At 36.6% G+C, this 22,278-nt stretch overlaps 1 protein-coding gene across 2 annotated transcripts in view; it reads right to left on the bottom strand.

The window, feature by feature from the left end:
• The window catches only part of LOC139149799 (leucine-rich PPR motif-containing protein, mitochondrial-like), a 53,566-nt gene that overhangs the window by 23,197 nt on the left and 8,091 nt on the right, over positions 1 to 22,278 (bottom strand). For both annotated transcript variants that reach the window (XR_011556149.1, XM_070721780.1), the window contains exons 5-21: positions 21,337 to 21,482; positions 20,390 to 20,428; positions 19,943 to 20,030; positions 19,623 to 19,727; positions 14,870 to 14,909; positions 14,203 to 14,372; positions 13,214 to 13,319; positions 12,849 to 12,956; positions 11,899 to 12,020; positions 10,935 to 11,025; positions 8,023 to 8,092; positions 6,670 to 6,740; positions 5,711 to 5,817; positions 5,105 to 5,257; positions 4,489 to 4,596; positions 1,117 to 1,256; positions 615 to 700 (exon numbers count right to left, since the gene is read on the bottom strand). Coding sequence is in view for 1 of the 2 variants with exons in the window: in XM_070721780.1 (XP_070577881.1) it covers positions 615 to 700; positions 1,117 to 1,256; positions 4,489 to 4,596; positions 5,105 to 5,257; positions 5,711 to 5,817; positions 6,670 to 6,740; positions 8,023 to 8,092; positions 10,935 to 11,025; positions 11,899 to 12,020; positions 12,849 to 12,956; positions 13,214 to 13,319; positions 14,203 to 14,372; positions 14,870 to 14,909; positions 19,623 to 19,727; positions 19,943 to 20,030; positions 20,390 to 20,428; positions 21,337 to 21,482 (1,750 nt within the window). In the remaining variant the exon portion in view is untranslated. The remainder of the gene's footprint in view (positions 1 to 614; positions 701 to 1,116; positions 1,257 to 4,488; positions 4,597 to 5,104; positions 5,258 to 5,710; positions 5,818 to 6,669; positions 6,741 to 8,022; positions 8,093 to 10,934; positions 11,026 to 11,898; positions 12,021 to 12,848; positions 12,957 to 13,213; positions 13,320 to 14,202; positions 14,373 to 14,869; positions 14,910 to 19,622; positions 19,728 to 19,942; positions 20,031 to 20,389; positions 20,429 to 21,336; positions 21,483 to 22,278) is intronic.

Here is a 22,278-nt window from a genome sequence, read left to right as displayed (position 1 = left end):
ATACAGTGGTTTTGTAAGCAGGTTAACCTTAACAGGGTTCCCAAGTCAATTTACTAGGGTTCCCCACAGTATATCAATGCAATCAAATTGGGGACAGCAGAAATGTGACTTGGCATCCCAAATTAATTACCAATTTTCCTACCCTTCGCAAAAACACGGAAATACATGGATTTCCTAACCATGAACTCTTCCAGCATTACAAATCATCATCACAAAAACACATTTTTTCAAAACTATACAATGTTGCAGATGGAATAACACAAATGACAATGCATTATTCACGATGTTACAAGTAAACTTTCATGGCTATTCACCGTAGCAATCATGCAGATCAGTTTGAGCAGTTTTCCGTTATAATAGTTATTACGAATCCAACAGCTGGAGCCAGATACATAAATACATGACACTGGCTCATTGTAGCAATGTCTAGTTGATTAACACTATCTAGCATTTGGCTAACTCACTAAAACATTCTCAAATTTGTGCATGTCGTTATCACATTAACTGATGCAGTTCAGTAATTTTTCTAACAGCAATGGCAGAGTTCTAGTCAATACAGTCTCAGCAAAACTGGTTATTGTTGATGAATCAATAACTACTGACATTAAAATTACCTTGAAGCCTTCCATGCAGTGTCAAAGCTTGTGCCAGCTTGATGTACTTTGCAGAGTCCAGAGGAAAGTCTGGGGAGAAACTTTCCCTGTGCCAAAAATGGGAAAAACAGAGAAAATTGCATAAACAGTGGATGTTAACCCAGTAAACACCATGGTTTGGCCCAAACCCATTGTTATTACAGTAATGGGGAATGAAACAGCCTGTTTACAGGCTATTGCAGTTAAGTTGAACAGTTTTGTGCTAGTGTCTACATCCTGGTACCCTCAGTAAGTATATCTACACCAACTCAAAAGTAAAATCATGAAAATTGTACGATGAATTGTAGCTCTTTGACAAGGAAGGTTCTTGTTGTCAGTGATAGTGATAGGCAACTACACAGGAAAATCTCAACATCCGCAGCCATGCAAGCTAAAATGTACTCATTATATAATATAGTATCACCCACATTATATAATTAAAGTACAAATAGAGAGGAATTTCAGAGTGACCTGATTTACTTACAGTTCTTGTTTGAGTTGCATGGCTTCCTCAACTCTGTTCAGCCGGGCAGTCATATCTATGAGCATTGCATAAATTGCACCTGTGGCTTCGTGGCCTGAGCTGAGCAGCTCATCCTTGAACTTCATTGCTTTGTCATATTGCTGGGAGACAAAGTAACATACTATGTTAAACAAGTCATCGTTGATGACACAGTCCCCACTTGTTAATGGGTATTTTGATTACAAGTCCTTGGATGGGATAGAGTCCTGTTCATTAATGGGATCTGTGATTAAGAATGAGTTCCATGGTGGTGAAAACCTAAAACCAATTTGGGCTGCTACCCTAATTACAAAAGGTCATTAAATGAGTCAATAAGTAACTAATCAACAGGATGTAGCAGAGCAATTTTGCATTCTATTATACACTTCACTTATAGATTATCACCTGTGCCACATTTCAAAAACAATACCACTAAGTGTCAATGAATTGTATTACAGCACTATGAGATCAACATCTGTACCGAATTTCATCAAATTTGATGAATCATTTCTAGACATATCACTCTAATTAGGAATGATCATTAAAAATATAAATTAAAAATTAATTAACATGACACAGATAAACATCTTTATTCAATGTTAAAGCAACGTGAGTTCAACATCTGTACTAATATTCATGAAATCTGATGAACCATATCTTGACGTATCAGTCTGAGTACAAAAATTCATTAAATATGCAAATCAGCAGTTAATTGACATGATACTACTACATATCTTTGCATGCCACACTACAGCATTTCATCAAATTTGATGCAGTATTTCTGGACATATCACACTAATTATGGAACTTCATCAAATATGCAAATTAGCAATTACTTGACATGATACTGCTTAATGTGTTCCACATAGTATTACAGTGCTGAAAGATCAACATCTATACCGTGTTTCATCAAATTTGACCCAGTATTTCAGGAGATAGCCCACTAATTAGGACAGTTCATTAAATATGCTAATTTGCAATTAATTTGCATGACACTGTTAAGTGTTTTTGTACACTTTTATGAAACTGTGAGTTTAATGAAATTTGCTGCAGAATTTCTAAACATATCACCCTAATTACAAAAATTCATAAAATATGCAAATTAGCAATTAATTGAAGCAATACTGACATATGTAAATGTGTGCTATTAGAACTCTGTGTGACAAATATCTTTACAAAGTTTCATCAAATTCAGTGCAGTCACTCTAGAAACTGAGCTCATTTTCAATAGTCATTGTCAATGACATAGTCTCTGCTTCATTAATAAAATGGCTGTCACATAGCCATATTGGATCGGACCACAAACAAATCTACAAGCATATGAATAACATACGGAGTAATCCTTGAACCAAGTTGGAATGAAATCGCACCGAGCATCTCTGAGAAATTTTCCTGAGCAGAGAGATGCATGTACACATGCAGACGCACGGACGCAACCAACCCTTTAAGTCCCCCAGATGATGTCCTTTGGGACTAACAAACATACAGGTAATAGACACAAACTGATCCTAAAGGCTTCCTTTTTATAAAGAAATACACCAAACGGCAGCCAAAAATTACCAGCGTAGTGAAAATGTATTTTTATTTTGTATACACTGACACTGCAGCTGGTAGCTATAAAATGTGGAGAGTAGCATTTTTATGATGTCATTCATGAACGATGCATGCGAAAAAACATGAATGTAGGTCATTGGTAACTAACGTATTGAAAATGCATGTGGCTTTTATGTGTTTGTGCATTGACAGAGCACAACAGATTGTGGTTTTTGGCAACAGGTATGCATTCCTGTTGCTTAAAGACTGGCACATGGCTTTGTCACGGTTTTTGCCCCTTTGCCCATTAAAGCTGCACTGGCATTGTGCCCAATTGTCTGCCAGAGGGCATGTTACTCAAACATGAAATTTTATTTTTTTCTCACAAAGAAATTGAGAACAAGGTTGATGCTTGTTTACCAAAACTGCAATGAAAAGGTCAGAAAATAGGTCAAACAAAAACTTAGCTTTTTCAAAAAAAGATCTGAAGTGTAATACTTTAACTATACTTTTGCAACATCATTCTAGAGGTGTATGGAAATTGTACAAAGCAAACTGTTGGACAAAGCAAACTGTTGTACAAAGCAAACTGAAGCTCAACATCTATTATGACAGAATGCAAAAGACTGTAAAGGCGTGTGAGCACGATGGGAAAAATTGCTGGAAAGAGAATTGCTTCAGTTCTATATGGATGCTTTGAGTTAAGGATATTTAACAAATACAAAGTACCGTAATTCCATAGCGACCTACTTTTAAGTGAAATGAGAGCAGTGCTGTTCAACCTGAAAGCTTGTTGCTCAGAAGTAAGTTAATCCTTGTCCATAAAAGGCACATTGTTGGCGTTGGCCAAAATGACTGTATAATTAACTGTAAAAAGGTGATACTTAAAAGACCTGCAGTTTGTATGGTATGTCTGAGAAACTGCTACCAAGGGTGATGATGTTGTATGGATTAACTGTTCAAATAAGATTGGTGACGGAGTATAACTGTGTACTTCATTAAAGACTATTACACAAAATCGTCTTTTATGAAGTGAATTTCAACTTTAACACTATGACTTCACTCAGGGCACATAGGACCTAATGTACCTGTGTGACACAGCCGACTTCAGAGCTAATAACCTCACTAGACCATACACAGGGAGAACAGGTCAGCTGAGGCGCCCAATGCTCTACTTCAAAACTAAAGCTACTTTTGTGGCAAAATATTCCCATTTTTTCAACAAATGTTCTACGACACATCACTTTTTCACTCTGAGTCAATATATATGGAATGTATTTCCATGAGCAACTTTCTTATGTGATCAGTATATTTGTGTACTTTCTCTATTCAAAAATTTACATACACAGGTATGCATTCAAAAATAAATAATATAATGATAATAATAATAATAATAATAATAATAATCACATGCATTTTCTGATCTCAATTCCTTTAGGACTGTTGACAACGTTTTCAGTGAAAACTATTACAACTATACATTCTGTTTGCTGCTTCAAAGATTGCTGCTTCAAGGATTGTTGTAAATCAAGCACCACATGACAGTGTTTTGGACACGGTAACAACCACTCCCTATTCTTCAAATAAGTTTGGTAAACAAAAGCTTTCCAAACACGTCTGTTGATTTTGCTTTTAATATTAATACTGTTTTCAATAGCCTTTGTGGTCTCTACATATTCACAGAGAGCTTATGCTCTTTGTGAGCCTTTTATACCTGTGCTCGCCTTTTTTGGGATCATTCAGAACACTGAACAGCGCCCTCACAAGATAACATGACAATGCTAGGCCACTTCTATCTACCTATTTGAACAGATTACTTACACCTTTAAAGGCATGCACCATTATCAGTCTTCGCAGTGCACCACGCGTGTTCATGTTCTTCTTTTTCAACTCTTCGTAATGACTTTCCAACTTGTCAGGATCTACAGACTGAGAAGAGTTCTTGAAGGTCAATGAGAGTCTTTTCAAGGTTACTGTCCTCCTCAGCAGGGCATCATGAAGGAATTGTAGATCCTGATGTGCCTTATTCTGTAGACACTACAACGTTTGCATATTTGTGTGTGTGTGTGTGTGTGTGTGTGTGTGTGTGTGTGTGTATATATATATAACTCAAGGTTTATAGATGTCATTGAGGGAAATTAGTGCTCAATGCTAAAAGCAGAGCATCTTCATATTAAATATATGTGCGTGTGTGTGTGTGTGTGAATTGTAGACTTCTTGTGCCGTAATTTGTAAAAATAAAATTGTTAACATATTTGTGCTTTGATCAATGTACATGTATGTAGTGTAAACATATGTATGTGTGCGGGGAGAGGGAAGGGCAAAGGATGAGAGAAAGGGAAAGACAATGAAAGGGGAGGGGTGAAAAGGGGAAAGGAGAAGGGAAAGAGAGAAAGAGAGATACTGTTGATGATAATAATTAAACAGACTATCTCACCTGTATTGGTAGTAGATCAATATTGGCATCCATTTGATCATTGAGTTCACTTAGATTGATCAATTTTCTAAGAGGTCCCTTTAAATGACCAAGCCCCCTTTGATCCAACATTGATCGGATTTGTCGGAAATGACTGGCTGTTATCTTGATACCCTGATGAACAAGAAGTGAGCAAACAAAATCTGTGATAGAAATTTGGGATTGTACAATGATTAATGACCTCAAAATATCTACACTGACTACTATCAGATCTAAACTTGTCTTTCTGTATTGAAAAGTTTACTGCCATATCATGAATCACGCAGTTCTTTTATCAAAAGCTTTGTAAATTGTAACTATAGAAAACAAAACTATTTATGTATTCCATTGTTGACATCTGTTTACAACAATTTTCCATAACTTGGCATTTCACTAAAAAATGTCCACAAGATTTTTTCATAAATGATAGATACTTCTCCAAAGATGACATTACCATACAGACAATTATGACCTGTCTGATTTTGGAAAGGACTATCACACATAAATTTGCATGTAATATAACAGTCATCTGGAAGTTGTCAAAACTCAACAATCAAAATACTTGGTCTACCAAACATTTGAACAAACCTGCCGATGGACTTTTTCAAACAGCTCTTGAAATTTTGGTCCCACATTTCTCCCACTGGCTGTTCTTACTTCATCTACCATTTGCAGCATTGTTATACCTGTGCTGTCTGTAAAAATCATCAGATATGCATGACTGCCACATATTAAACAATTACAAAGGCATAACAATTTTCCTACTCCGAACAAGACCTTACATCTTAATGTTTTCAGTGGTATGTAGTATTCAAAATTGAAACATTAAAAAATAAATTTTTGAATGATGACAAGTTACAACGGCATGACTCTGTGCATAATTCAGTAAATAAGTTGGTCTTTACTGAGAGTTCAGTAATAATTAGTTAATTAATGCTAATAAAAATACTAGGATTGTACAGTTGGTAATGTCAGGGTTGCAAACATGACAGTTTTGTTGAAGCATATGGTATGGCACCTTCTTTCTGCATGGTAAGGGTGATATCTTTAAAACAAAGACCATTGCACAGTACTCTGATTAAGGAAAATCTCCATTTTAAGATGCAACAGTAGAAGATTTTCAAAAATAAATTGTCTTACAATAACTTGTTCTAGAGCAGTTTCCACAGCCATTTTGAATGCAAAAAAAAAGGACACAAATGTAATCCCATCTTGTTTTAAAAAAGAAAATCAACTTCTTTTTTTCATGAGAAGTGGACCATGCATTGAAAGAGCAAACTTACATACTTTGGGTTATCTGATACAAACTTGAAATCATGAATCTAGGAATAAAATCTCAAAAATTGTGCCCTGAAATATATCATTGTAAGACTGCTATAATTATGCACTTGATAAGAATTTATTTCATATGGATGTAGACAAAAGATGATCTGAAGATCTGACAAGGTTTGGCGTGTCATCTTTATCTGCAGGTTGTGTCTGTGACAATTGAGATCACGGTCTAAAAGGCAAGATAAGTGATGAAGAGTCTTTGAAGTATGACTTACTGGTGCCCACAGAAATGGTACCATTATCAATCAATTTGAGGACATTCACAACTGGGTCAACCGGAGTATCCCTGAAAACAAGATACAATCCAAGTAAGACTTTCATGGCCCTGTGTGACTATTAATTGCACAGTAAAAAAAAGTTAAGCACAACTGTTTACTTCATATGTGAAAATCAAGGAAAGGCTTCAGTGGCTAAAACTTCATGACTAAACAATCACCTTGAATACAGAGCAGTCAGAGGCAGTCAAAGTTTGATATTTTGCATAATTTCAAAAACTCAATTAATATGCACATGAGCTGATAATCAGAATGCCCCACCCATGAAACTTTGAGCATAATACAATGTCTGTATTTCAGAAGTTTGATCAAATGAAGTAAATTCAGTTTTGATATATGGCTTAATTACAAAAATTCATTGAATCTGAATATAAGACAATAAGTATGTGATACCACACACTTTAAATATTCATCATTTATAAACCTGAGCATGACTAATGTGCCTCAGAAGTCAAATCTGACTGATATATGGTACAATTACATAAATTCATTGAATATGCAAATGAACTAATCATCAATATGCCATGCTCATCAAACTGTTGGCATAATCGATGACCGATGTAAATGTACCTCTGAGTTCTGATCAATTTGATACAAAGCATAATTACAGAAAAGTCATAAAATATGCAAACATGCAAATCTGATTAAATTCAGTGCCAGAAGTTTTGATACACAGCCTTATCAATGCTTTAAATCATTAGATAGGCAATGTGCGCATATTAATGGTATGCCATGCCTACCGAACCTTACTCATGATATTAATATGTCATTAATATAACTGCAGAATCACATCAAATTTAGTGCACTAATTCTTTAGATATTGCATGTGTGCCCAAATTATTAATAATGCAAATTTATCAAATTATGCAAGCTATGTACACCAGATTCACCTCTGGAGAATCATCAAATCATTCTACATGCTTATCTGATCGCATTTATCTAACAATATTCAAGTCAACAGTGCCACAAATTTGTCTACGGATGGACAGACTGACACACAGACAAACAAATAGAGTGATAACATTGGCTCCCTGGTGAGCCTTTAGCACATGGGGGCCAAAACCAGGTGAAAATCTCTCAATATTATTTGAGTGAAGCATCCTTATTGAAGGTTTTAATGGGCTTCTTCACTGTTACACTCGTTTCCATGAAATGCATTTGTTTTTAAGAAGATCATACATAGTCAGTTATTTCCATGAGAGTTTGTTCATGGATGCAGGCAAACATTATACTCTGAAATGGATTGAGGGCACATCTATTGTAATACAACCAGAAAGTAGTTATGATACATACCTGAAAAATGCCTGTATCAGACTCACTCTAAATTGAGAGAAGTCTGTCTTCTCTGTACCAAAGTGTTTCACTGTCATGAAGTAAAATCAAAATGCATAATGATAATGAAAGTAGTCCACTGGTTTTCCTTAAATGTATGAATTTCACAATTGATTACATCAAATGTCACAGGATCTTTCTTATTATACTTCAAAACTGTAACAGCCATTTGTTTGTGTGAACGACAGTAGAAGTTAAGAGAACGTCCGCAGAAAGTGCGAGAATACACTGAGGAAGTATTTCGAGAGTAGCTTAAATATAATGAAACTACATGATTTTTTGTATGTGTTTGCTACCACTTGCAACCACCAGTATCTGTATCTCTGAACAAAAACTGTCACAGTGGTAAATGTGTTTGAGTCAAGAATTTTTGCACATGTTGACGTAATCACTTTGAACCAGTATATGATAAATAACTGTAACTTTAAAAGCAAATTTCAAGGCAAAAGTTCATATATACAAACATATGCTGTTAAGGTAGCGGTAAAGGCTATTTTTGCACCAATTCTTTTCTCAGAGTTAATGTCAAGTTTCAAGTGTTAGAATCAAGATATTTAGTTCAAATTTTCTGGATAACTCCCTTAGTTAATACTTTCTCCAAAGAATATAAAAATTGTATGTTTGTAGCCATAATTTTGAAATATGACACCAATCAATATTAAAATTTATTTTTTCATATTTTTTTTTACATATTTGAATTTAATAATAATTGGATAGTATTAATATTACCAAATTAGTTATAAATATGTTGACACTATTAATTGTAAGATTTTTACTGCAGGATTTGTAGATAAAATTTGTTTTTATGATTTTACATGGGTTTACATATCAAAAAAACTATTAAAAAATCTTTCAAATTTCAAAATGTGATTTTTCAAAAAGTACTTCAAATATAGGAAAATTGTGCCATACAAATCTTATCTGTAACCTTGTTAATAGGCTGTAAAAATTCCATATCCATATCTCATTTCAAAGGTTGGATTAAATTGGTACAAAATTATGTACGAAAACTGTTATTCTGTCAAAAATGTTGAAAACAAGCCATATTTGCACCCCTCTTTTGAAGTCACAGAGCAGTCTTTTTGGTTAATCTCACTTTTGACACCTCTTTGACACTCAAAGAATCTAAAAATGCATTTACAATAGCAGTCATGCATTCTGAATGCAAGCACTGCCTTGTCTAACTTTCCTGAAAAACAGTAAACAAGTCATCGTTGATGACACAGTCCCCACTTGTTAATGGGTTCTTTGATTACAGGTCCTCAGAGAGGATAGAGTCCTCTTCATTAGGTCTGTGATAAAAATACTTTTTAATAAATTCGCTTGATACATGTCTGAGCTGTAGTTCAGGACATGAAAAAATCGTAATAAAATGGCCACATGGCTGCCTTATTGGATCGTATCACAGAACAAATCTCTGTGCATATGTATGACAGACATCCAGCTCTATGGGTTTACTCAGAATTAGATATATGCATAATTAATGAGGTACAGTATGAAGCATCATAAGGTGTCCCATCATACCATATATGAAGGGTGTACCTCTTGTGGTTCCTGAGTTATGGACAAATATGTATATTTGAGGTCAAAGGTCATCGAGGTCATGTGACATTTTGTCAAAATAATTGTATTGCTAAGTTATCCCTATATACCAAAAATCAGACCTCTAGCTCTATTGGCTCGCTCAAAATTAGATATGCACATAATTAATGATGTACAATATGTGGCATCATAAAGTGTCCCATCATACCATACATGAAGGTAGTAGCACTTGTGGTTACTGAGTTATGGACAAATATGTATATTTGAGGTCAAAGGTCACCGAGGTCACGTGACATTTTGTCAAAAAAAAATGTATTGCTAAGTTATCCCTATATACCAAAAATCAGACCTCTAGCTCTATTGGCTCGCTCAAAATTAGATATGCGCATAATTAATGAGGTACAATATGTGGCGTCATAAGCTGTTCCATCATACCATATATGAAGGGTGTAACACTTGTGGTTACCGAGTTATGGACATATATATATATTTGAGGTCAAAGGTCACCAAGGTCACGTGACATTTTGTCAAAATATCTGAGATATCTGCGTGAAAGGATGGACTCACGGATGGACTCATGGACGGACATGACCCAATCTATAAGCCCCCTGGACTTCATCCGTTGGGACTAAAAACTGTGTCACTGCATCCTTTTTGCAATATGAATATGATGAGAAACTAAATTTTTATTTTTCGCGGCCTTATACATGGGAGTCTATGGACTGCCTTATACATGGGAGTCTACGGACTGCCTTATACATGGGAATCTATGGAGACTGCCTTATACATGGAAGTCTATGGAGGTGAAAACTAAAAAGTCCTCTAACACGGCCAAATTTGATCGCATTGTGAAACAAATCGACGTGCATCTGTATGGGGTAGGGTACTATCCTTGTGCAAAGTTTGAAAGAAATTGACCTGGGCATCTCTGAGATATCTGCGTGAACGGACGGACGCACGGACGGACAGACGCACGCACGCACGCACGGACATGACCAAACCTATAAGTCCCCCCGGACGGTGTCCGTGGGGACTAAAAATGACTTTCCCTTTTCAAACATTTTTTTAAAAGCTAGGGGACCTCTACCATAGTTAATACACTAAGGATTCCCCAACTTCCTCTTATTTGGTCAGTTTTTCAGAAGTTTCAACGGGCTATATCTCTGCAATGCCTATGACCGCAAATGTCTAGTTTTTTTTATTCCACAGAGAATGTTGACTACTTTTATGTTTTAATAGTTTTATTGAAGTTTATAACTGACTCTCTAGCCTTTACCGCCACCTTAATATAAAGATGATTTACTGTGGTTATATGTGGTGTTCATGCTTACCAAGTTTTGGAATTTTCTCCAATCGGTTGTGGGCAACTTCCCACCTGAACAAGCTTCCGATAAGGGAATTGCTCTCAGGCACTCCAATTTCCTAAAGGGAATTACCACAGGATATGCAAATAAATATTACCACTAATTTGCCAGCAATAAACAATGTTGTTTCTCAGATTTCAAGGGCATAATAATATAGTTGACTGGATTCAAACCCTTGTTTAGTCTAAGGATCTACTCTATAACAAACTTGGAAAATCACAGTGAAACATTAGTAATATGAAAGTTCTCAGAAAGGCTCTACTACTGATACTCCTAATTACTCCTGCGATATACCAACTATCTGTACATCCAAAGGCAAATCTAGCTTTTCTGTTTGGCTACACGAAAAACATGAGTATACGATGATGTAAAACAGAGAAAAATTCAATGGGATCCTATGAAAGCAAAGTGTTCTCATATAAACACCAGCAAACAAAGACCAGTGCATAGTTGAGAGGAAATGTGAATGAGATTGATAATAATCACTAAGTATGGACAGGTTCCATGCCTGAAATTCAAAATTACCACTTTACCATTTTCATCTGTACAACTACATAAAAGGAGGATTTTTGATATTTTTCAGGTTTCATTTGTCACTGGAAACCCTTGATCCTCCAGTAAATGATTTGCATGGAGGTTTACACAATCCAGTGTTTTCTATATGCACCATGAAACCACCCATCACCAAGGCAACCAATGATGATAAGCCGGCTTAGTAAGTGCAACAGAAAAGGAATATCTATGTTTTGATTTACACAAAGAAGTTGCAAGATATTTTGATTGAAAGCGTTACATGATATTAACAGACACACTGCTAACTCGCAATACTATAAGTGAACATAAAATGTGGAACAACCAACAACTTGGAGCAACCAAGTATCTAGTAGTGAACCATTTATTCAAACTGACACACAGAGCTGTCAATCAGTACCTGTAGCTGTTCCAACAATGACTCTGCCTCCCCACCAATGGTTGGGAAGATATACATCATAAATGTATCGATATCAATCTCAACATCGTGATCCAAAACTGCTCGAATGATCTCCTTCATGCCTATAAATGACACATAACACTTTTGAGTAAAACAACAGTTTGCAGTGCTGTGTAAGTCAAGAAATAAAAGTGCCTTCTCTACTGTTTCCTTTAATTTCATTGGTCCAGGACGAATGTACACTTATTACAAAACCAATATACTCAGATAAAAGATATTTGCGCCTTAAAAAGTTAATTCAAACTATACTCCTGGTATAAAAGTTGCAAAGGCTTTTACATTTACAATGCTTGGACAGTGGCTGCATGGATTGCAACCTTAATTCAATCTAAGATACAGAGTAGACATTCATATGTAAACAATTGCCGCCACCCCCCCCCCCCCCCCCCCCAAAAAAAAAATCAACCCAAGAGAAATATTTTGTGTGACAAGTCTTGGATGGTTCAATATTCATTAAAATTTTCACTCATCATTTCAAAATTACCCAATGGTACTAATCAGTCATAATACCAATAAGCATGAAATATCAATTACTATATCAAACCAGTATATTGATGGTGTAAACACTGCGATCTGAATGATTGAGACTTGAAAAAAACTGTGCTATATTAGAAATATAGCACGGTAGAAACAGGCATAAGCTCTCAGTTAGAGAAAAATTACCATTTTGATGTTTCACACCAGGATTTCAATTTAGTATTATGATATTATAGCATTAAACCACATCAACAACGGGTATACCACTCGATTTTTGACCAGTTCCCTCCATATGTACATTTGCTATCACCAGTGCACATATGCCATTAACTGGTCAAAATCAAGTGGTATACTGTTGCTGGTGTAGTTCCTTGCTTAAACATAAGTTTTTAATTTCTAAGATGTCATTTTACCTTCAGCATTTCCATTTTGCCAGTGTTGCACCATTAATGGCCAAAAGTAATGCGGGCGCAATGGTCGACCTTGTTCTTTTATAATTTTCATGAACTCGTATGCATATTCTGAAAAACAATAACATTATATTTGAAAATCATCTTTTTAACACTGAAAAGTATCAATTACAAACTATACTAAAACAAGTACAGGTGATGGAAGCTGGACAATCGTAAGTCCTTTAGAACACGCCCACAATCAATCAATGGTAGCTTATGACATCCAAGTTTCAGTCATGTGATGAAGGTCCAGCCAATGACAACGCTAGTTTAAAGCATGAGGTCATTTTCTGTAATTAAGCAAGAAGACATCATGGTAAACTGACCTTGATTGTTATCTTCAAGAGCTGACTGTAAAGCCACAAAATATGGAAAGCTGTGGATGTTTAATGACTGCATCTCCTGAAGGTAGTTCTTGATGTTGTCCGTTGGCTGCAGGGACACATACACACACACACATATACACACATTAGTACCCACAAATATTCAAACGCAATTGTACATCACTACCAGTGTTCCCTCTAAGGTTTCGAGAGGGTGCGCAATTTGAGGTACGCCTGATTGCCTCACAGCTGGGTCCGTTCGTGTATATGCCAATTTGAGCAGTTGGAGACACTGCGCAATTAGCGCGCAAATACGCCTTAGCGGGAACACTGATCACTAAACTTTTATTGTGCTGGAAATAAATTATCATATATGTACCAGTCAAATTAGATTCATATCATCTTCACAAATTGAAATGATTCAAATTTTCAGAGTCAATAAAGTTCCTTTAAGTTACAAAATCACTATATGAGCCTTTCTGAACGCTTTTAAGACTATAGTAACTATGTTTGTGATAGTTGCAAACGTATACTGAATATGAATGGCTGCTTGAATTTAAAAAATGTAAAGAAAGGAGACACGATTTACAAATATGCCACATGTGAGCAATGTTACTAAAATCTTATGAGTAAGGAAATACCGAATATTGTACACCTGTTGTCCATGGTTCATTGAAACGTATTCAACTGTGTGTCTGGAAGGTAAATTTAAGTGCCACTGATTCATAGAAGTTTTTTCTTATGTGAGAAAATTTTACTTATATAACAGACACAAGGGCTGACACAAAGGCATTTCCGAAATTGTTAAACTGATTCAAAGAATTTTGTGAGTTGGCAGGCGCACTGATGCTCAAGGCATGACAACATCAAAACACCAATATCTTGGCAGGCACAATGACAGAGTTGCAACATTATTGTACTCCAGTGCTTTTTAGAGGCAAAAAGTGAATGCACTGGTATCAACATTTGAAGACAGTCAAGCGTTTTCTCACCCTATTGAGTTTGACTATGTGATCGACAAAGAAACTTCCCTGGTTGAACTCCTCCCCAACGGCCAAAACAGGCTCCACTTGCTCTCTCATCTTTTGGAACGTTTTCAGAAGTTCAAAGGCGGTGTCATCGTGACCTTGTGTCACCAAGGTCAAGCATAAATTGATAGCATCTGAAGTGTTGGAGGGAAAAGTGGCAGATATTATATCTCAGACAGACATTTGTGAAATATCAAGTACTTTTGAAATTGAGACAACTGATTTCTAATATTGTAGAATATTAAATGAGCACCAACGTTGTGAGATATTTTATCATACCAGTATACAGTGATCTGATTGGTTGAGACATGAAAATGACAGTGCTATATTCACAGTAAAACAAAGTTGGAACACAGGAGGGCTTTCGGCTAGAAAGATGTCCTTTTTTGAAGTTTCTCACCGGAATATCAATACCAGTATGATATAGTAGCAAGAAACCACCTTGGTCATAAGTATACCACTGGGCTTTGGCCAATTCACTCCATGTATACACTCGCTACCTGTATATCTGGACCAAAACTCCTAGCATTCCTGTCAATGGGCGCCATTTATGATTTAAAACATGCAGATTAACATCTCTAAATTCACTGTATAGCAAAAGCTATTATTCAAATTAAAACGTTTTTCCTACCTGGTATATATCTTGGTCCTACCCTCAGCTGACCAATAATCTAATATGATACAAAAATAACATAATGTAGCTATGTACACAGAGTTCTCAATCACCAGCATCTTTAGCAATGACAAAACATTTTGTGAATACAAGATATGGCATTGAGGAACTGCAGAAGCTTAAAGGCCAGGGCCGGGTATAAATAGCTAGCTGCTCCCGTTGGAGTTAGTTTATGCAATGCGTGGTTTGGGTGGCGTCTCGCTCAATTGCTCCGTAAAAACCATACCAAAATGGTCACAGGCGAAGAAATTTAGGCGTCCATGCACCTATACCTAACTATGAATGTCCAGTGATTGAATGTATCGATAAAATTTTATGATTTGAGCATAAATAAAGCTGATTATGATCGATGAAGGTATTTCTCTTTGTCTTCAACTAGCGTGGCAAGCGGCCATAACAAAGGTCTGCAAGCTGTCACTCAAAAAAGGACGCGATACAGGTGTAAATCGGTAAACGTTTGCGATGTCAACATGTTAGATACGGCACAGCATTGTAATTAGATGGAGCGACCGCAGTGCAGACCCGCAAGCACAGACGCTTTGTAGCTTGGGAGTCTGCTAATACATCGATTTTCGGCTCGATCTATCGATCCCGTAGTCGATATGCCCATGACTGCAACCTAAACACCCATACTGTGCCCGCTAGTATGTTACTCTAGCCATAGCGCGTTCTTGCGTAGACGCCGTACCACGACACGCCGTTATTTCCAATCGTTTCTTCCACAGAACTGTCATGTAAAGTTCAGATTTAAGTTCTTTTAGATTTTGCTGTCGTGAAAAGTAGTATTATTATCGTCTTGCCGTTTTCAAAGATTTTTGAGGACCTAAACGACTTCGTGTGTTGCTCCATTCAGGGTTCTCCTTAGGATTTTTTTATAGAGTAGCGGCTAATTTGCATAATATTTGCATAATTAGTTTTTTCAAATATTTGCATAAAATTTGCATATAGTTTGTGTTCACCAAAAATTGACAAAACAGGGTACCTATGGAGTGGAGCCCCTCGACTGACTTTTTTTCAAAATTTAGTACATCCTTACTAAGTTGCCTAAGCTCCTACCCTTGTTTAAATCCCATCTGCTACCTCCATGCTCCATTAAAGAAAGGGTAGCAGAGTAAAATATATCGTAACAGATGGTAAAACTGCTCAGATCAAAGAAACTATTAAAAGATGTAAAACAATGAGGCATAGAAGTTCCCGTGACAGCATCGCCAGGAAAATACTACGTTTTTTCAGTACGTTTATCAGGGTTCTCTGATCCGGCGCACCCCCGGTACCAAAATAGAAGAGTCCCACTCTGATGTCACATCCGCCATTGTTTACAGTATTTTCACTCACGCACGCGATGTGGGTTTTCATTCTCTTCATATGCATTTTCATTTGGTTAAAGCAATTAACACTCCATCTGTTAAGAGTTTTTACCACTGACTATAACAATTTTCATTGCTATGTTGCTGTTTTCACAAGATACTGACCGTTTGATCTTGGAAAGTTGAGTTGCTGTAGCCAACCCATGCGGTGCGGTGACAGACAGTTCACTATGCTAGGCTATGCTGTTGAACGGCAGCATACATGATCAGATGATGTCTTCGTTCCACTTTACTTTTTATTTCAAGATGTGAGACAAACAGAAATTTCACCAAATCGCCACTTATGTAGCTAGGGATTGTGTAATCAGTTTGATTTTGATTTGAAAATATTTCGTCAATTAAGAGCGGAAATCGTCGCTGACTTTTGCTGTCAATTTTTTCTGTCCTTTTAATAGCTTTACAATTTCTTTGGATGGGTCGGTGCCGGTACCGTCAAGGGCCCACCACAAGGGACGTGTGAACTTGTTCTGTTGTTAACACTATTCATACAAATTGTAAGGAGTAAATAACTAGTGACATTGTAAAACAAAGAAGCTACGAATAATCTGTCTTCCTTTTGTGTGATCGTACGGACGTCGACCAGTAGGTGCCATTGTGAACATTTTGCCGCTGAACCTCATAGCGTTGCGGGTAACAATGATAGGGTCGCGGTGAGATCGAAAGCGTCGCGGGCTTGAACGATAGCGTCGCGGGCCACGACGCAGTTTTGGGCTGGGGAGAACCCTGCCATTGCCATGGAATCCGATGTCAAGGAAAAGCGGTGACGCTTTTCAAGTTGAATGTAATTTCCTTTCCGTTTGCACTAGTCAATTTATCGAAATAATTTTGTTCACAATTGAGTAAACTATAGACAGTGGACAGTCTCGATTCTCCCGTCTATGATTTGATATTCACTGACTCATTCTTTCTCTAATTTCATCTTCAATACTCTGTCCTAATTTGACAGATGTAATATCCAAACCTATATTGTCATTTATTTTTGACCAACGTGCAAAAACTTGGTCCGTTCGCCAAATCACATATCTGACGAGATGTTTTGCGAAACAGTGAATAAATATATTGGATGAACAGCCGTACTCTATGCATTAGGGGATATTCATGTTGCAGTCTCTCCGAAAAAAACCGGAGATGTTTAGGCGATAACAAAGGTGATGACTCAGTATATAGTTGAATAAAGAAAATCCGGACATTATATTTTTATGTAAGCGTACACTTGTTGGTTTGATGTGCGACTGTACGCAGATCGCCCATATTCTCCTTAAACTAGTCAAAACAATTCTGCGACAATGATGGTTTCTCTTCGTGAACGTCCTTGAACCCGTACCCGCGACCATTGTTTTTTTATGTGTTTCGTGGTTGATGATTGGTAGAATTCATGTATCAAAATTTGAAGACACACGTGATTGAATCCTGTAAATGTTAGGCAATTGATGGTGTGTACGGACGGCAACAGTCCACGCACCATGGGAGTATCAGCAGTACGCAGTACATTGCATGCTTTCTAAGAATGAACAGCGTGTTTCCATAGCTACCATGCAAAATCCGGCTTTGACCAATGTTCCTGTCGTGTCATAGGATAAGTTTCGAGCTGCGTAGCTACTGTTGAGGTTCAGATATCCGAATCTTTCGTGTTCCAAAGGCTTATCGAAAATACTAAACGTTTGTTATTAGTTTACATATACATAACCAAGCACACGGGGCAAAGCTAAATACCTACCAGATTGGAAAATTTCTGCGAGTCGCTCTCAACAGCGACCGCGAAGAAAAAATACGTCGATATCATTGATCCGCCATGTTTATTGTTGTTTGTACATGTACGACTAATTTGAAAGTCGATGGTGAAATTCATATTGCCATTCAATATATTACGCACTAAGTCACCTGTGCATTTAAATACGTCCATTCGGGAGCAGAAACGTTTATAGACTTTTGATGGTGATAACTATCTCCATGTCGTGACATGTCTCCAGTTATGAAGTTAATCCGGTAAACTTCGTAAATCGAAATCCACATTAACATTGAGCGATGATCGTGAAGCGTTCAATAAATGTCGGCAAAATAAAACATCAAATGGCTAGACGAGGAGAGAGAGAGAGAGAGAGAGAGAGAGAGAGAGAGAGAGAGAGAGAGAGAAGTGGTTTATGCACTCGCGAACGGATCATGGTCTATAGGATGGATGGATACGGTGTCGGCTTCCACATTTGCGCTGCACAGATATCGAAAATGTACAGATACTTTCCCGAAATTTGACTTATTTTATAACAAGAGTAGAACAAAACCAAAAGTGTTGAAGATACTCTTCAGATGCTTGATTCTTAAGTTTGCTAAAGTTATATTATACTTACAGAAAATATTCGCTGTAGTCTTCTGTTCAAAGAAATATGTTCTTCAACACCACGTTTCTTATGATCGGTGATGTTACATTTTATTATTTCTGTTAATAATCTTTTATAGATTAATGCACCACAGTGTTAATTTCTGATTAATTCAACGATTTGAAACCGTAATTATTTTTTTAGTGAGAGGGCTTTTCTGTAGACGATACGATCGGTAATAGCAGAGTATCTTGGCAATGGCACGACGTCTGCACTATCGTTTTATTTAGCTGCAGCGATTGAACAGTTGCCTGCAGCCCACGCCCAGGCCCCGGGTAGGCCTAATTCGGAACCTAATAAAGCCGTCAGTTGCAGCGGCGTCGTGCTGTACCTTTGTCATTACTGTTGAAGTACACCTGTCATTGCTACAAGCATCGCGGGCCGCTTCATGAAACGTTTCTCAGTCTGCTCAGTTGTACTGGTCTCGCCGTTATATTCAGTTACGTATAATCTGTTGTTTGCATGTCAACACATTGGCCTGTTTACAACCTCCTGTGCACACTAATGGTGACCGTAATTTACAAAGACATAAACACTCGATCCGGCCCGTGAATGTCAAAGGTGAACGGGATTAACTTGATCCCGGGTATCAAGTCCCTGGCCTATAAGCACACAAATGAGGTGAATTTGTTTGATATCTAATGGATTTCATAAGGCAATTTCTTGTGTAGGGAGACCCCTTGAACATCACCATTTGGTACTCTGTATTTTCTGCTAGGGGTGAGGCCTATGCAAACGGAGATGGAGGTGGGGCAAGTCTTGAACTTGTGGAGAAATGAACATATCAAGTATCCCGCTCAAGTCATTATTCTTATCTTTTATATGTTACAGCGGTATGATATCTGAAAACAAGATGATTATAAAGCGACAAAAAGATGTGTGAGCGGGTCTTCAGTGAAATTCTACAGCCTGAAAGGCTGTTCAAAAGAGTGCAAGACAGATTCGGATGGCTTGAAAGTCTAAACTCACCTCTTCCGTGAATTCTTTCTGTCCACTCTTTGCTAAACTTTGAATCAGAATCATTAGATTTTTGTCTGGAATATCCTTACCATCTTGTCTAAGGTTGTGTAAAACCTGGAAAAAAGGAAAAGGACAGGCGGAATAGATTGTGGAAAGTAATTGGAAAATTGAACTTTTTGTGACCATCATTTTTATATATTCATAGTTATGATCAAATGCACTCTGCTCAATTCATGACTGTTGTTTATGCTGTGGACATTCTGTACAAATTACAAACAGTAAGACAGAAAACAAGTACCATGTAAAAGATGCTGAATTTAACAACTTACCTCTCTCACACTGTCAATATCCCCCGTTTCTGCATGTGCACCCATTAATGATGTGTAAGTGTCAATGGTTGGCTGCAGACCAACATTCCTATTCAAAAAGGAACAATTATCAACCAATCACAGCTGCATTTACTATTGATCTTTCATTCCTTCATCACTACATTAGATTACGGTCATTGGCACTGAAACTACAGTGGGTAAATTGGAGGTTATACTGACTCAAAAGTTCGTAAGATTGTAACAGTTGTTTTTATTAAAGTTGGATTGTAAACAAGTATAACTTTACCAAAATATCAACACAACGATTCTGTTTGTCTGATAGAGTCAAATTTTGCATTCAGTGGAACATAACTTTCTTTGATATGTGAAGATGCAATCAGCTAGATTTGAGGTACAGTGGCTTACATAAAGGGCAAAATAGTGAGGTGGTTACTATTATGAACCTACTTCATAATTGTCAGCATTTTTGTTGCATTCTCCATGTCTCTGCAATGAGAAAAGAAAAACTTAATCTGCATAATTACTTCAATGATAACCAGGCAAACTGCAAAAGCTACGTTCCAATAGCCTGTTTCATAATGACAAAACACACGAACACGATCAATCATAAAAATATAGTGATTAAACAGCTTAAAAATTTATCTGATCAGCTCTTCATTAAAAACACAACATTAAACAGAACTGTAATATTATGTTTTGATTTTTCTCTGTTTGGCAATAACTTGGCATAGTGAAGTAAACAGTACAAATTTATTCCAGATAATACAATCAGTTTGAAATCATACTTGAAAATAAAATAAAGTGAAATCAAGTGCAGACTGGTTTACAAAGCTTTGCTTCCTGGTATTTGAAGTTAAAATAGTAATTAAGAGAACCCAAAATATTCTATTGCAAATTTTTATATATGCGGTTCCTCAGATCAGCCATATTGAACAACTTAACAACCAGGGCTCTAGCTGGGGCTTAGTTTACAATGACCTGGACTGAGTTCAGTCAAAATCTTCTGGATTTTAAATCACATATTATATGATACTATAGTTTGCAATAATATTCGAAAATGAAATCAAGTGAAAACCAATTGCCAAGTGAGAGAACCAAATCAGTCTACCCTGAAGGAAATTTTTTGAACTTGGTTTTCTTATATTATTGGTGATGCCATGAGCATAAAAAGACTTTTAACAAAGTTCAATCCATTAAAATAGACAAATATCCTGCCATGTAACTGTGTCTGACAGTCTATTTTACATATAATCAAAGCAAAAAAAGGATTTGTCAAATAGTTTTCGGGAAAATTCTCATGGTGACTGGCTTTCATTTCTAGGTCTGAGAATGAGATCCTGTGATATCAAAAGAACACAATGGTCCCACTGGGAATGAATACTACATGTAATTACCCGGCTCTTGCATGCCCTGTTATCAAGGAATTGAATACACTGTCTGTGATTGGCATCTCTTTGTTCTTCATAAATTCCAAGACTTTGCCAGCTCCTTGGATATCTCCTTGAAGACAGTATGCAGCTATCAGTCTTTGGTGGGTTACCTGGAAGGGATATCATATGGAAATGCTGTAAATTCACCTGGAATAGTTATACGGACGCTGTGAAAATTGTAAAATCTGTACTGTAAGCAAATTCACCTAACAGTAGCATCTAACTTCATTCACTTTTTGTGTTTAGCGTTATGTGCACCTTTGTATATGAATGAAAAACTTTCAAAAATCTAAGTGCCCACCTTTTTCTACAATAAACAAACATTTTTCATCAAAGTTCCAATGATCAAGGGAGAATAAATAATGAAATGATATGATGAAGTATTGCACATAACAAATTTTTTTAAATATAATTTTTTTTATTGAATTGTGTGTGAAAAATAAAAAATCTACACTGACAGTTTTGTAGATCTTATAATTCTACATTTAAAGGCTAGATTATTTTAATTTACTTCATGGTTTGGCGTGTCAAGATAATTATTTGTCAAGATAATATGAATGCGAATGGAATTCCATGCGCAATGTTGATCAGACATGAGAATGGTCAGGATTAACATTGTCATCGACCTTAAAATATAAAATATAACACAATTTGAAAAAATTTGATTTATTCTGCAGCTTAACTTTGTCAAAGTCTTTCAATATTAAACATGGTCTTTTCCCTTGAGCTTATTTTCTTCTCTAAATGCATACAAGGTGTCAGGTATTTGATTCAGGATTTTTTGCTGACAGGTGATTAAAGACGACGCTTGTAGCCACATTACACTATTGTTTTTCGTCTGTATCACATGCGCTGTATATTTTCTTTCAACGAAAAAATTGTGACCATGAAGTTTTGAAGAAGTGG

The sequence above is a fragment of the Ptychodera flava genome, chromosome 14, assembly GCF_041260155.1.
Source record: "Ptychodera flava strain L36383 chromosome 14, AS_Pfla_20210202, whole genome shotgun sequence".
NCBI classification, from domain to species: domain Eukaryota; kingdom Metazoa; phylum Hemichordata; class Enteropneusta; family Ptychoderidae; genus Ptychodera; species Ptychodera flava.
The sequence above is the reverse complement of the archived record's forward strand: the minus strand, read 5'-3'. Positions and strand labels throughout refer to the sequence as shown.